We start from the raw sequence: 16387 nt of genomic DNA on the forward strand, positions 1-16387 counted from the left end.
TCTGGGAGCCTCATAGAGCCCCTTTCCCACTCACTGGAAAGCTTCCAGAGCTGTTTGCTCCTGGAAGAATGACTTGGGGTGGTCGCTAGCGTGTGCTAGGGACAAGCAGCTGCAGAGGAGCAACCATGCGAGTCGGGACAAGTTTCTCACTTGTGACCTTCCCCAGAGGCATCTGGTTGGCCACTTTGGGAAGCAGCATGCTGGCCTCGATAGGCTTTTGGTCTGATCCAGCACCCAGGCTCTTTTGATGTTCTTATGCACACAGCCTCTGCATGAGTTTCCAGCCTGGTAATCAGGTGCGATGGCAACAAGGAATAGATCTTTAAGAAAATGTTACCATGGCAGGGCAGGTGAGGAGAAGACACTCAACTTGAGCTGGGAACTAAGACCCTGCAAGGTCTCCCTTCCCCGACACCTGGGGCTTGAAAAACAGACCACACAGGCAGGTTCCTCAGTCAGTCCTGGCCTTCAAGTACTGCCTCAAAGGAGCATTTCAAAAAAAGTACCTGTTGTGCCCTCATCCCCAAAGTAATCTGCTCAAACATCAAGAAGAAAAGTCTGGAAAAGCCTGTGCAAAGCAGCCACGTGCTGGCATGGGCTGCAGCAGTCTCAGAGCTAAAGCTACTGCTGGTCAAGGCAGGCCATAGGGGAGAGAACCCTCTAGGACAAGGAAGTATCAGCTCCTCTGGTATTTGAGACCACAAGAACTTGGCATGACCAGCGGAGACTGAGTTTTCCAATATTTAAGAAGCGGATCCAAAGGCAAGAGGGGCTAGGAACAGCAAAGAAGAAAAGCAGATGGAATAAGGTGTGTTTTCCATCAGTCCAGCCCCGTTCCAGCTAAAGTACTTACAGTTGGACGTCTCAGCAACTCTCTCTCTTTCTTGTCTTTCTTTTTCTCCTTTTCCTTTCTTTTTTTCCGGTCTTTCTTCTTGAGGTTCCCATGACTCAAAAGCTTCTCCCTTTCCTGAGCCACCAGCTGTCTGTAGCGCTCATCACAAGGGTGGTCCCAACTCGACTGACCATTGGCAAAGTTGAAATAGTAGATGTCACCTGTGATATCTTGGCTGAAACAGACACAGAAGTTTAAGAATCTGTATTTGCAAACAAAAGTAAGAAAGCAATCCTGCCCTGCCAGGCACAAGCAAGCCAAAGAAAACCCACACAATCCCATCCTGGAAAGGAGGCTTTCCTGTGAGAGTGGTGAGCGACTGGGGACAGATGATAGTGTAGGATCCTCCTGCTTCCTTGTAGGTCTGCCGCCCAAGTACCATGCAGGTACACCATTCTCTAACAGCTTCCTTTGACCCTTCCTACCTATCAAGCAAGCAGACATTGTTAGGGGCATCATTTTTATTTCCACTTGTAGGAAGTGAGTAACAGCATCTGGAAGAATAATTCAGCAATCAGAAAACCAGAAGTCCTGCGGCAAGAGGCGCTTGTGCCTTAGAACAGTAACTTAGTTACCACTTGGTTAACTAGCATAGCAAAGCCTAACCCAAGCCAGAATGGGGCTCAGAGCTCATGCAGAACCACATCATCTTTCATCTAGTTGTAGCTGGGGTGTGTGTGTGTGCACACGCGTGTGAGAGAGAGATAACCCATGACAGTAATCAGTTATTTATTTCAGGCAGTCAAACAACAATCTGAACTCAAAGTCTGAAGTTTATTTGTTTGTCCTAACATGGTATCTCATAATGTCTGAACCCACAATTATGGTTTAATCTTGGCTCATTTCAGCAGCTCTATCCTCACAGGGCTTTTGCACATCTCTCCTAGAGCGAGCTTGTTTGAGCCAGGTAAGCCATATACAGCACCCCCAACATCCACAGGCAGCCTCCTTACAGTCTAATTTCTGTAACTGAAATCTGCACCACATGTTTAGCCAAAGGAGACAAAAGCTCCAAAACGGTAATAAAAGTTGTACCATTTTAGAGTGCAAGGCGGCAGCCACATTTTTAACTGACCCCCTAAACAAACTGTCCCTGGAATAAGAAAGCCAGCTCAGCAAGGTGCAGACGAGACTAGCTTTCCATTGACAAGCCTTCAAGGAAGCAGCCTGCAGTCTCCCCCGGGCTCTGCAGCAGCAGCAGCAGCAGCAGCAGGGCTGGCAACCCTGAGCCGCCGCGCAAAGCCACTCCGGCCGGGGAACCAGAGCGCCGCCTTCGCCTCCTCCGGGCTCCGTCGTCCGCGGGCCACGCAGCAGCGGCGGCGGCAGCTGCTCTTCTTACCAGGGCTTCCACTCGGCGGGCAAGGGGGCCACGACGCCCTCCCGGGCCAGCCACATCAGCTCCGGCTCGCTCTCCGGGTCGATCCCGATGGCCCGAGCAAACTCGTCGATTTCTGCCGGGAAAGAAGCGCAGCGGTGAGCGGCCGCGGGCGGGCGGGCGGGAGGGAGGGAGGGAGGGCGAGAGGGTGCCCGCCCCAGCAGCCTCCCCAGCAGCAGCAACCGAGCAGGGCCGGGCCTCGCCCGCCCGCCCACCTTGCTCGCTGGGGATGTAGGTCTCGTCGTAGTCCTCTTCCAGGATGAGCTGGTCCCCGATCCGGATGGCGGGCCCGGCCATGGCAGCTGGACACTCGCGCGCCGGGCTGCGGCTCCTCCTGGCCCAGACCTCGGGGGGGACCCGCCGGGCAGCAGGGGGGCGACGCCGCGGCCGCCCCCTCCTCCTCTCACCCGCCTTTCTCCGCCCCCTCCCGCTCTCTCGTCGGCGGTGCGGGCGGCCTCGCCTCCCGGGCGCCTCCGCGGCCTCTGCCGGGCCAGGGAAGGAAGCTCGCCGCGGCTCGGCGAGCTGACAAGACCGTTGCCATAGACACCAGGCGGTTGCCCCGCGCAGACTCACGTCACTTCCGGTTCTCAACAGCCAATGCGAGCCGCGCTGCAGCTCCGCGCATCATTTTCGCCAGGGACCAGAAGCTCTACAGTTCCGCTTGCCCTTCGTCATTTCCGCCAGGGGACCAGAGGAGACAGGACAGTCCGCGCTACAGTTCCGCTTCCTCTTTGTCATTTCTGCCAGGAGAAGTTGCGCGTCGGTTCCGTAGGAGCATGCGGTTTCCGGGTCGGGGCTCCCTGTGCCGTAGGTAACCATGGCGACCGAGAGGACCCTGCCTGACCTAGGCCGCTCTCTGCCCCTTGCTCAGGCCGGTTAAGGTTAGGGTTAGGGTGAATTAAATACATAGGCAAAGTAAGGTCAGCAAACTTGAAGGAGGGGCCAATTCTGATGGGTGGGGGAGAAGGGACCAAAGGAAAGTTCTAAAACTTTCTTCAAAATCAGCTTTTAAAACGTGCACAGAATGAAGAATGAAGAGCAGCCCCTACTCTATGATGGTGATGGTGGCAAAGAGAGGGAGCAGGTCTGGGGTAGCAAGCATGGCTGGTCCCCTTAGCTAAGCAGGGTCCTCCCTGATTGAAAACACAAGCAAGCTGGCTTCTCAGTGCACACAGGCACAGACAAGTTTTCCAAACGGGTGGGGTAGACACATTGCCTTTCAGCAAGGGGAACCCGTAAAGCCCACAGAGCTTCTGAAAAAAGAAACATACAATAGACACCAGCAGCAGCCACTGGAGGGATGCTGTGTTGGGGATGGGCAGGGCCAGTGGCGCTCGAGGGATCCCGAAGGCATGGATCTGGATGATGGAGCTGCTTGGGCCTGGCGAACTGGCTGGAAGTGCCCTTGGAGGAGGACTGGGATGCCCTGTGCCCTTTTGAGGCCACCCGTTGCAGTGAGAACTGCACTTTGAGCCCTGTAGGATCCTATCCTAACCCCTTAGAGCTATGGAGTCAGGCAGCATATACATGAAATAATAGCATGGCCCCCGTAGGCTACAGCCATTAACTAAATATGACCCCCATGTCAAAACCCTTTGAACAGCACTCCAGAGACGGGGCCTGTAATGCTGCAAATTTCCCAAATCTTCCAGACACTGAACCGCACATAGGGCAAACCAATCCACCGTGCCATTTTAATTATTTATTATTATTATTATTACATTTATATTCCGCTCTTCCTCCAAGGAGCCCAGAGTGGTGTACTACATACTTAAGTTTCTCTTTCACAACAACCCTGTGAAGTAGGTTAGGCTGAGAGAGAAGTGACTGGCCCAGAGTCACCCAGCTAGTATCATGAGGCTGAATAGGGATTTGAACTCGGGTCAAATTTCTTAATGTTTCTTCACTTGTGTGCGGTGGGGTGGGGGATAGCAATCTCACGGAAAAGAATCTGCTAACTAAACTGGGGAAGCGGTGGGGTGAGCAGTGATCGAATGGCAGGTGGCCCTTGAGAACTATTTCACTTGGGACATCATCAGGCAAGTAAGCCGGTTCATCTTCATCTCAGGGCACTGATTTCAGGCAGCAGATGTTGAAGTGAGCAGATAAAGACCCCCCCAAAGCTTATTTTGGGCCTGTATTCATCTCTGAAATCTTGCAGGCCACCTCTGTGGCCAGTTGCAAGTACTCTCTCACCTCTGATTGCTCCTCAGCATGCCTGGCACCCTCCTCCTCTTGCTCTCAGGAGACCAATTCCATCAGTACTTCATGGAGAAGTTAGCTGGGGGTAACTTAATACCCACGTCCCCCCACACCTTTTGTCACAGAAACCACTATGTACTATATAAGCAGTAATATCACCACCTTAATTGGCACACTGCATGCTTTTTAGAGCACTAGGTCACCAATGAGCACTAACTGGCGTTGGAAGATGGAAGCCGAGAGTATAGCTATACTGAAATGTAAGCGTCGCCCGCCTAGATCAGCCCAAAGTAGGCCCGTTGAGAGAGGTGAGTCTGGGGTTGCCACTGGCTCTGCCTTCTCTGCTGCTGCCCCCCCGGGGCTTTGGGATGCGCAGCTCCCTGTTGAAAGAAGAGCCTCCCCATCTCTGGCATCTTTTTAAAAGGCACTGGAGACATTGGCTTACCCAGGCTTTTCACTAGATTTATATTTTTAATACTTTCAATGTTGGGTTTAAAATTATTTTAATGTTTTAATCACTTCAGTTTTGTTTAATTTGTAATGCTTTTACTGTACACTGTCCAGAAACACAGGTTTTGGTTGGTATATAAATGTTAAATAAAAGTCACAGAATCAAAACATGCACATTTTCCACATGCAGGAAGCCTTAAGGTGTACCTCCTTAGAGGGCAGCAAGTTTTGTTTCTGCATTTAAGGGGGGGGAGAGAGGCAGGCAGCTGCCCAGTCCCAAACCCTCCATGCTTCGCTCCCTGCTGTTGATGAAGAGCAGAGCCAAGTAGGACCTTCACGAGATGGGGGAGCGCTTGACCGGCGGAACTCCTTGCCAGGAGAGCACCACCTAGCAGCAGCAGCAGCACAGCGGCCCAAGGGGCGGGCAAAGCTGCTGGGGCGGTTGTGGGGTGGAGTCGTCGCCCTTTGCAAGGCCCCCAAAGCATCCCAGGAAAAGCCGCTTCCAGGCCCGCCCACCTCCCCCGGGAAGAAGCGCTGCCGCTCTAGGACGCCCCTCCGCGAACCCTTCCCTGAGCATCTGGGGAGGGAGGAAGGGGAGGACGAAGCCAGCAGCGCCTCAGGGAACCCTGCAGGGAAGAGGGGGCCGCGGGGGGGGCGCAGGCAGGGGGCAGCCCAGAGCCGGAAGCCACAGCGGGGTCCAGGCAGGGTTGCTTTCTGGAAGGAGCCGCTCCTCCGCCTGCCGCCTGTTGCGCATGCTCAGTAGCCAGAGTCCACGAGACGACTCCTGCAGCCCAGACTAGTCAAAACCTGGCCAGACATCCATGCTGCCAGGCTATCCAAAAGGGCACGGAGGCTTCAGGGCGGGCCACTGGGCGTGCGCAGCCGCCGGTACAGACATGCGCAGAGACGCAAAGCCTCGGCGGGGGAATTCTGGCGGGCTTTCTGCGCTCCTCCCCGCGCGCCCCTGGGAGCCGACCCCACTCCTCTGATTGGTTGGCGGGGTGACAGGCGCATCACTGATTGGCGAGCAGCTGGACAGCGGGCTCCGCCTCCCGCAGCTGAAGCTCACGACGCCTCCAGCCACGTTTGACTGAGAAATAATTTGAAACACCTGAGGCGGCAAGAGCCGCAGCAGGAGGAAGACCAGCAGGGCCGAGAAGGAAGGGTTCTCCTCAGGGAACTAGGGGGCTTCACGCCCCACACCGCAGCAGGAGGGCCAGGGCTGGGGAGGAGAGGCCCCCCTCAGGGAACTAGGGGGCTTCACGCCCCACATTGCCCCTACTCAGCTGCTGAGGAAGACCAACCACAAGCCTCTAAGGGGCAGAGAAATGCTGTGAGGGAAGGCTGTCTCCCAGACAGGGCAAGGAAGGGCTCTATGCCCAGCCTGGGACTTTGCCTCAACAATAATAGGAATAGTTTCTGAGGGAAGGCTGTCTTCAGGACAGTGCAAAGGAGGGCTTTATGCCCAGCCTTGGCTTTTACCTCACCAAAATAAGGATAATAAATCTCTGTTGCTTCAAAAAAGGAGGCGGAAACCACTCAAGCCATGCTACTTAGCCAGGATATGGCTTTTTAAAAGAATACTTTGTGGGAGAGTGGTGGGAAAACGGTCTTCAAGACCCCTGCCAAAAGCCAGTTTCTGAGGGGAAGTGAAGTTTCTGAGTGGGGAGTTCATCTCTCTGCTTTGGCTTCATCTTGCCAAAAGAACTCAAACCCCTTCTGTGGATGCTGCAGCCGTGCTGACGTGTGCAAAAGCCCGGCCACCTCACTGCCCACATTTGTAGCATTTGTCTGCAGAGGGCAACACGCGACAGATTCTCCCCGTCCTCAGAACACTGGGGCGCCACAGTCTTCTGCATCACGGTGAAAACCTGTCCACTCTTAGCGCGTTCTTGCTCTGTGCAGACAAATGCTAGAACTATGGACCGCGTAGGGCAGGACTTCTGAGCGCAACGGCACAGGGGCTGTAGCAGGAAATTCCCTGAGGCCAGGGGCTGCTGTGCAACTACAGACTGGCCCTTTTAGTCTGAGAAAACTGGGTGCGACTTGAGGCTGTCCAAAGAAACCTGAGGCTCCTTTATGCTCCCGACAGCTGTGTATGGCAGCATAATTCCTAAGAGAGTGGCTGGCTTGAATGGAACACCCTCCCTGCGCATTAAAAGCCTTAGGCTTCTAGATACTCAGAACACTTTTCTGAGGCAGCATAATCTCTAATTTTCAGGCAGGCTTGTATGGAACATGCTTCAGGCTTCTTAATTCTCTCAAGAGAAGAGAGGGTTCTCTTTCTATTCTCTCAAATTCTTTTTAATGAGTTATATCTTTTCATATTTGTGAATGGCATAGAGCTATCTGGATGAGGGGGTGAATAAATAAAACAGCTGTGGGAGTCAGCATAATCTCTAAAATGGGGGCTGGCTTGTATGTATGATAGAAGCACCAGGATGATTTATAACTGGCAACTTTATAGGGAAGGATAATCTCAAATTTAGCACCTATCTTTAACTGAACATTTTTCATGTGTTCTATTCCCACAATATCGCTTGGAGAACAATTTAGCAAAAAGAAACGGAGTTGGTGCATGTGTCCCTACGACCCACGGACCGGAGTGCAGCTCTTGGAGCATTTGCTCCTCCCCAGGGGCCAACGTGGCAGGTAAGGCTCCAAAAAGAGAATGCTAATTGTACAGGAGAAAATCTACCAGAATAGAATCCCTAGCTGTATCATTGCCTTTTGGGATGAGGCTTTCCTCAGAGGACTGAAAAAAGGGTACCTCAAATGTTCCTCCGATATATATTATATATTATGGATTATTTTATTTTTTCCATTTTATATCCCGCTCTTCCTCCAAGGAGCCCAGAGCGGTGTACTACAGACTTAGGTTTCTTTCTCACAACAGCCCTGTGAAGTAGGTTAGGCTGAGAGAGAAGTGACTGGCCCAGAGTCACCCAGCAAGTCTCATGGCTGAATGGGGATTTGAACTCCTGTCCCCCCGGTCCTAGTCCAGCACTCTAACCACAACATCATGCTGGCTCTCAATCCTTTGGCCAAATCCTCATAAGATTAAGAAATGACACATTGCTCCCACTTCAGAATAAGTGGCACAATTTGCTCTTTTCCAACAGATTTCAAGAAACAACCGACAGAGGCGACATCACAGAAGCCCAGAAGACGTGAAAGGGGCCAACGACACAGACACACAGGGCGAGTCAAACCAAACCACAACCCAGGGGCTGCGTACAAGCTTCAGGCTTCTCTCTTGTCCCAAACATCATCATCATCATCATCATCACACACTTTATATGTGAGCCACCCTGTAAGAAATAGTCCTCTGGGGAGCTCACAACACAACATTGAAAAACGTCCTAGAAGAGCACATACAACACAACAAACACATCACAACACGAAACGGCAGCATCTCTAAAATGGTGGCTGCCTTGAATGGAAGAGGCTTCATGCCTCTTCAAGCAGCTTTGGGGGAACTGCCAAGAACAGACACAATACCATATACAGGTTGTATTCTGCCATTTAGAGAACACGCTTCACGCGTGTTGGGAGCTTCAAGCTTCTTTAGTCCCGCATGCTATTCTTGTGCTTCATACACTCTAGGAATTTAGCTGCCTTGAATGGAAGAGGCTTCATGCCTCTTGCATTGTGTCCCCTTGAAAACCCTGCGTGGCAAACCGAGCCAGAAGAAACAGAGTCGGCGCATGTGTCCCTACATCCTCCAGGCCGGAGTGCAGATCTTGGAGCATTTGTTCCTCCCCAGGGGCCAACGTGGCAGGTAAGGCTCCAAAAAGAGAATGCTAATTGTACAGGAGAAAATCTACCAGAATAGAATCCCTAGCTGTATCATTGCCTTTTGGGAAGAGACTTTTCCTCAGTGGACTGAAAAAAGGGTACCTCAAATGTTCCTCCGATATATATTATATATTATGGATTATTTTATTTTTTCCATTTTATATCCCGCTCTTCCTCCAAGGAGCCCAGAGCGGTGTACTACAGACTTAGGTTTTTCACAACAACCCTGTGAAGTAGGTTAGGCTTTCCTCAGCGGACTGAAGAAAGGGTACCTCAAATGTTCCTCCGATATATATGATGTTTATATCCTGCTCTTCCTCCAAGGAGCCCAGAGCAGTGTACTACAGACTTAGATTTCTTTCTCACATCAACCCTGTGAAGTAGGTTAGGCGGAGAAAGAAGTGACTGGCCGAGAGTCACCCAGCAAGTCTCATGGCTGAATGGGGATTTGAACTCGGGTCTCCCTGGTCCTAGTCCAGATCCATTGGGAGCACATACAACACGACAAGCACATCACAACACGAAGCAGCAGCATCTCTAAAATGGTGGCTGCCTTGAATGGAAGAGGTTTCATGCCTCTTCAAGCAGCTTTGGGGGAATTGCCAAGAAGAGACACAATACCATATACAGGTTGTATTCTGCCATTTAGAGAACACGCTTCACGCGTGTTGGGAGCTTCAAGCTTCTTTAGTCCCGCATGCTATTCTTGTGCTTCATACACTCTAGGAATTTAGCTGCCTTGAATGGAAGAGGCTTCAGGCCTCTTGCATTTTGTCCCTTTGACAACCCTGCAAGGCAAACCGGGCCAGAAGAAACGGAGTCGGCGCATGTGTCCCTACATCCTCCAGGCCGGAGTGCAGATCTTGGAGCATTTGTTCCTCCCCAGGGGCCAACGTGGCAGGTAAGGCTCCAAAAAGAGAATGCTAATTGTACAGGAGAAAATCTACCAGAATACAATCCCTAGCTGTATCATTGCCTTTTGGGATGAGGCTTTCCTCAGAGGACTGAAAAAAGGGTACCTCAAATGTTCCTCCGATATATATTATATATTATGGATTATTTTATTTTTTCCATTTTATATCTCGCTCTTCCTCCAAGGAGCCCAGAGCGGTGTACTACAGACTTAGGTTTCTTTCTCACAACAGCCCTGTGAAGTAGGTTAGGCTGAGAGAGAAGTGACTGGCCCAGAGTCACCCAGCAAGTCTCATGGCTGAATGGGGATTGGAACTCCTGTCCCCCCGGTCCTAGTCCAGCACTCTAACCACTACACCACGCTGGCTCTCAATCCTTTGGCCAAATCCTCATAAGATTAAGAAATGACACATTGCTCCCACTTCAGAATAAGTGGCACAATTTGCTCTTTTCTAACAGATTTCAAGAAACAACCGACAGAGGCAACATCACAGAAGCCCAGAAGATGTGAAAGGAGCCAACGACACAGACACACAAGGCCAGCCAAACCACAACCCAGGGGCTGCGTCGAAGCTTCAGGCTTCTCTCTTGTCCCAAACATCATCATCATCACACACTTTATTTGTGAGCCACCCCATAACAAATCGTCCTCTGGGCGGCTCACAACACAACATTGAAAAATGTCCAAGAAGAGCACATACAACACAACAAACACATCACAACACGAAACGGCAGCATCTCTAAAATGGCGGCTGCCTTAAATGGAACATGCTTCATGCCTCTTCAAGCAGCTTTTGGGGAATTGCCAAGGAGAGACACAATACCATGTACACGTTGTATTCTGCCATTTAGAGAACACGCTTCACGCGTGTTGGGAGCTTCAAGCTTCTTTAGCCCCGCAACGCTTTTCTTGGGCTGCATACACTCTAGGAAGGTGGCTGCCTTGAATGGAAGAGGCTTCATGCCTCTTGCATTGTGTCCCCTCGACAACCCTGCGTGGCAAACCGGGCCAGAAGAAACGCAGTTCTATAGTCAGGGCAACTCTACAGGGGGTTTCCCAGAGTCTATTTCTTGCCATTTTGATTTTGAGTTCTTGGCACATGACAATGGTAGCATTTGTAGAGTTCTGGTATGTCACAACTTTTTTCTGTGTAGAGAAGCTTAAAGAAGGTAATGTGCTTGGAAGAAATTTTATATTCAGTGACAAGGAAGACTTAGATGGTGTGTGGGGGGAGTGCTCAAATGTAGCCTGCATAACTAGTGTTTTGGTATTTTCAAACAATATTCGTATCTTTTTCATACAGCTCATAATTAATCTATGGAATTCTCTGCCACAGGATGTGGTGATGGCCACCAGCTTGGATGGCTTTGAGCAGGGTTTAGACAAATTCATGAAGTCTATCAGTGGCTACTAATCTTGATGGCTGTATGCTTTTTCCAGGTTCAGAAGTAGGGTGCCTCCTAATACACAAGGAGCTGCAAGGGAACAAGAATAGGAGAGGGAGCACACCTTCACCTCCTGGTTGTGAACTTCCTGGAAGCATCTGATGGGGCACTATGGGAAACGGGATGCTGGACCACATGGGATTTGGGCCTGATCTAGCAAGGATCTTCTTATATTCTTGTTCTAATTGTGAAATGCACAAACCGGTTAAGCTGAGAGAGATGTGACCGGCCCAGAGTCACCTAGCAAGTCTCATGGCTGAATGGGGATTTGAACTCCGGTTTCCAAGGTCCTAGTCCAGCACTCTAACCACTACATCATGCTGGCTCTCAATCCTTTGGCCAAACCCTCATAAGATTAAGAAATGACACATTGCTCCCACTTCAGAATAAGTGGCACAATTTGCTCTTTTCCAACAGATTTCAAGAAACAATCGACAGAGACAACATCACAGAAGCCAAGAAGACGTGGAAGGAGCCAAAGACACAGACACACAGGGCAAGCCAAACTAAACCACAACCCAGGGGCTACGTAGAAGCTTCAGGCTTCTCTCTTGTCCCAAACATCATCATCATCATCATCACCACACACTATTTGTGATCCACCCCATAACAAATAGTCCTCTGGGCGGCTCACAACACACCATTGAGAAATGTCCAACAAGAGCACATACAAAATGACAAACACATCACAACACAAAACAGCAGCAAATATCCAACCGGCAGCGACACAGAAGCCACAAAGGAATTAAAAGAGCCGACAAGGATGCACAAGATAGCCAAAGCAAGGGTTGTGTTCCTCACCGCCCTGAATGCTCTGTCAATCCACAGGCCATCAGTAGAAACTTCAGGCTGCTCTGTTCTCTCACCACCTGTGGAAGGCAGCATGATCTCTCATTCTGTGGCTGCCTGGAATGAAACACGCTTCATGTATGTTACAAGCTTCAGGCATCTTCATTCTCCCAACAGCCTTGTCAAGCTGGATATCCTCTAAGATGGTGACTGCCTTTAACAGGACACACTTCATGTGTGCTGCATGCTCAGCAGCCCTTTGTGCCATGTTTGGAAAGAAGAAACAGAGTTGGCACACATTTGCAATGACCTCCATGCCGGAGTGGTGATTTTGGAATGTGTTCTCCTCCCAAGAGGCCTGTGTGGGAGGTAGGATCAAAGACAGGGACTGGACCCAAGGTAAAGGGATCCCACCCCTGTCAAAAATAGAACTCCCAGGGTGGTGTAAGAGACAATCGAACAGGAACTAGACTAATGCCTGCTATGATGAAGCTCTTCAGCAGAGCACTGAAGAATCTATACCAAATAAGTATTGTTATGGCTGACAAGCAGCTAGGTTTCTCAGTAGTTATCCCTCAATGGTTACTCTAAAGGAGGACTCAATTTCAATAGGGGTTGCATTGGGTAATTTGGCCAGGATGTCAGCCAGTATTCATTATGCATTGATTTTTGCAAGATGAGATGAAACAGCTGTGAAACTAGTTACCAAGAAATCAAAGATTTCATCCTTAGTGAACTTCTCATATTCTAACAGAAGAATGTGGTATTGCTCACACTTTAAAATCAATGACATGCCTTTTTCTCTTCCAGTGGGTTTCAAGAAAGAGCATAAGGAATGAGGAGGACACAGAAGACAAGACAAGCTGACCTGATCAATCTTGTGACGAGGAGGCGCAATGTCCGAGAATTGAAGAACTATTCAACATAGTTATTCAGTTTTGTTCATTATAGTTCTTCAATTTTATTCAAAATATAAATATGTGTAAATATTGAGCATACATATTTATTTCACACTGATCATCACAAGAGAATGTAAAAGTGAAACTGTGAAAAGTATATTCACCAAGTCTTGCTCACACTTCAAATAAATGACTTGACTTGTTCTTTCCCAGCAGATTTCAGGAAAGAGCCTAAGGAGCAAGGAGAGTGAGGATAAGACAAGCTTTTTCAATCTCTTTCGTGATGAGGCTTCATCAGAGAACTGAAGAACATATACAAAATATAAAGATGTATACAAATACTGAGCATACTTATTTATTACATACCGATTGTCACAGGAGAATATAAAAATGAAACTCTGAAAATGTATTACTCAGGAAATCTAAGGTGTCATCCTTCATAAATGTCTCATACTCTAACATCACGTGGATTTGCTCACACTTCAAATAAATTATGTAACTTGTTCTTTCCCAAAAGATTTCAAAAACAAACCAGTGGAGGCGACAAGAGACAAGCCATGCCAAGCAAAACTGCATTACCCTTTTAGGTCTTGTTTTCAGAAGATTAGTCTCAAAACCAGTGGCTGGCTGCTGCAAATAGAGGCTTCAAGCGTGAGCTGATTTTATCCTTGGCCCTGTGAGGTAAGTTAGCCTGGAATATTCTGTGCTGGCTTCAAGGGTTCATGCCTAAAAAATAAGAATACGTTTGTTTAAATTGTTTGTATCCTGCCTATGGAAGAGCCTTAAACAACCATCTCTTCAGCCTGGCTTTTAATGATATCTTGTTTTAATCTTAATTTTAATTAGATTTAATCTGGTTTAAATGTTTCTTGATTTTAATTGTTTTATTCTGTGTTTTTTATTTTATTTTAATGTAAACCAGCCTGAGCCAATGAATGAATGAATGAAATAATAAATATTCAACAAAATGCTATTCAGGGCCTCTTACCCTCTCTTAAATTAAAACAACCCCCCCCCCCACACACTAAATGCAAAACAACAACAAAACCCACTATTAAATGCAAGCCCCCACACTACTAAAGTTAAAAAAACACACTACTAAATGCAACAACCCCCCCAAAGCCCACTACTAAATGGGGGGGAAAACCACCACTAAATGCACACACTCCGCTAATAAATGCAAAAAAGATTCACTACTAAATGCAATAAAACTGAAGATAAAATAGACAAGAAAAAAGAGCATTCACAACTAAAAACTGAGTATTCTAAACAGGAGTAAAAAAAACACAACCACCATTGGCTCTGTTCACCAGCCATTCTCATTGAGCTCTGTTGGTACATTACTCGTCAGGTTTTTTCACCCGTCAGGCATCCTTTTTCACTTGTCACAGATGGGTAGACTAGTGGATTTTCTGAGCCCTGATTCTAAACCTGGATTGGAGAAAAATGGAATTTTTCTTGGTGCAGATCTCCTGACCTAGCTGCTTTGCGTGAGTATTTGTTCAGTGAATCTGAAAAAAACTATTATTGTGATGTTTGAAACTAACATTTAACACATTTGTTAAAGATTTGTGGTAATGTTTTATTTTGAAACATGAATTATTTGAATTGATGAAAGAATGTTAATATGCCTATATATTCTCTTTTTACCCAGCAGGTTGACTTGTATACAGTGCCATGTGGATTGTGATAAATCCCTACAAAGGAGGATATTGCAAGAAATTGGAAATTTATAAAAGTGGCTACTGTCAGAGTGGTATATATTAACCTATGTCTAGATATGCTTTTGATTTTTTCCCCCCTAGCAATCAATCAATGTATTGCGATCCATAGACCAGAAAATTTTCCCCTAGCAGACTGATTAACATTGACGGCCATGTGGATTGTGGGTAAATCCCTAAGGAGGTTATTTGAAGAAATCCAAAGTGTATAAAAGTGACTAATATCAAAGAGGTATGTATCAACTCCTATTTAGATGTTTTTACTCCCTTATTAGGATGTTAGATATACAGTTAAGGTGACTCTATTTATTTAAAAGTCTTCTGGTTTTCCTCTCAAAAGAGACTTGTTCAGACAGGTTGAAAGTTGCTCTTACAATAAGTGATGTAGGGACATAGGAGCTGAAGTCCTATGGTCAGGGTGAAGTGCTGGTAACCTCTCCCCTGTAGCCTCCAAAGAAAAGAGGAGAACTTTCTGCAACTGGAAGAAAAAAGATGAAGTCTGAAGAAAAGATTCACTGTGGAAGGAGCGGTTCGCTTGTCATGGACTGTGATGCTTTCTTGCTCCACGTTATTGATAGCCAGTTTAATTTATTCTTACCTTTAAATTGTTGTTCTGTATGTGAGCATTCTGTGCATTCAGTATTTCTTCTTTTTGGGTTCTTCTTTTTGTAATGTATTTTAAATGTCTGGAAATTTTTTGTTGTAGCTGCTACACTTCTGATCAAACCTTCGATTTTGAAGAGCAATCCTGACAAGATGCAAAACAAGGGAGCCTTCTTCCTTAGAAACCTGTGGTAAATCCACGGGGGCTGCTCCAAGGACAGCAATATCTGACATTTTGTTTGACAGAGAATTCCACAAGTGGATGATGCGTTGTGTGAAAAAGTGTTTGTTTGTTTGTTGGTTCTAGATTTCCTGCCAATCAATTGCATGGGATGACCCCTGGTTCTAGTGTGATGTGAGAGGGAGAAGAATTTCTCTCCATCCACTTTCTCCACCCTATGCCTGATTTTATAGACCTCTATCATGTCTCCCCGCAGTTGTCTTTTTCTAAACTAAATAGCCCCAGGTGTTGTAGCCTTGCCTCATACGAAAGGTGCTCTAGGCCCCTGATCATCTTGGTTGCCCTCTTCTGCACCATTTCCAGTTCTACTATGTCCTTTTTTAGATGATGTAACCAGAATTGTACACAGTATTCCAGGTGTGGCTGTACCATAGTTTTTGAATAAGGGCATTATAATATTAGCTGTTTTATTTTCAGTCCCCTTCCTCATGATCCCTAGCATGGAATTGCCCTTTTCCACAGCTGCTGCACATTGAGTCGACACGTTCAACGAGCTGTCCACCACCACCCCAAGATCCCTCTCCTGGTCAGTCACCAACAGCTCAGATCCCATCAGCATAGACTTGAATTTGGGGTTTTTCGTCCCAATGTGCATCACTTTACACTTGTCAGCATTGGAGCTCCTCACAACCTGTTTTGGATTTCACTACCCAAAAGAGTTTGGTAGCTGCAAATTTGGCCTCGCTGCTTCCCCCTGCTTCTAGATCATTTCTAGGGCAGGGTCTTCCCTTGGGGGCCAGAGAACCAACCAAGCCCTCTTCAGTGCAGCACCCTCCCCCTGCCCTCACCTTTCCCACCCCGAGCAGCATCTCTGTGGGTTCCTTCCAAGCACTCCATCCTCCCCCTCTTGATTGGGGCCTCACAGACCAAGGGCAGGTGTGGGGTTCTTCTGGTGGGCCTTTCCACAGACTCTCTGGCACATCCAAGACCAACATGCCAGCCTTAGGAAGCACCTGTGAGAGAACAGCTTCTGTTTTCTCCCAGTGTGAGAACTTCTGGCTGTCATGGGGTGCAGCACTTGCTGTGAAGGTGGGAGAGGAAAGAAGGAAAGCCTTCCAG

General features: G+C 48.1%; 1 protein-coding gene and 1 long non-coding RNA gene across 23 annotated transcripts in view; one reads left to right on the top strand and one right to left on the bottom strand.

Moving 5' to 3' along the window:
- Positions 1 to 2941, bottom strand: part of CEP164 (centrosomal protein 164) — a 53126-nt gene extending 50185 nt beyond the window's left edge. For 10 of the 16 annotated variants that reach the window (XM_053269809.1, XM_053269808.1, XM_053269805.1 and 7 more), the window contains exons 1-3: positions 2483 to 2833; positions 2232 to 2343; positions 854 to 1067 (exon numbers count right to left, since the gene is read on the bottom strand). In XM_053269809.1, coding sequence (XP_053125784.1) covers positions 854 to 1067; positions 2232 to 2343; positions 2483 to 2564 — 408 coding nt within the window. In that variant the 5' untranslated portion in view covers positions 2565 to 2833. The other 6 variants (XR_008311071.1, XM_053269801.1, XM_053269812.1 and 3 more) reach the window with 3 other exon arrangements.
- LOC128333802 (uncharacterized) lies at positions 2885 to 15729 on the top strand. 7 transcript variants are annotated; one of them, XR_008311077.1, is made up of 7 exons: positions 2886 to 3078; positions 4660 to 7571; positions 8042 to 9618; positions 10089 to 12263; positions 12675 to 14253; positions 14418 to 14716; positions 15191 to 15729. It is a non-coding gene; the product is annotated as an uncharacterized LOC128333802 (long non-coding RNA). The 7 variants fall into 7 exon arrangements; XR_008311079.1 differs by having other exon boundaries at positions 14421 to 14716; XR_008311074.1 differs by having other exon boundaries at positions 2889 to 3078; positions 8042 to 8700; positions 9444 to 9618; positions 12675 to 14716.
- Positions 15730 to 16387: the final 658 nt, after the last annotated feature.

Source organism: Hemicordylus capensis, chromosome 8 (genome assembly GCF_027244095.1).
Source record: "Hemicordylus capensis ecotype Gifberg chromosome 8, rHemCap1.1.pri, whole genome shotgun sequence".
NCBI lineage: Eukaryota > Metazoa > Chordata > Lepidosauria > Squamata > Cordylidae > Hemicordylus > Hemicordylus capensis.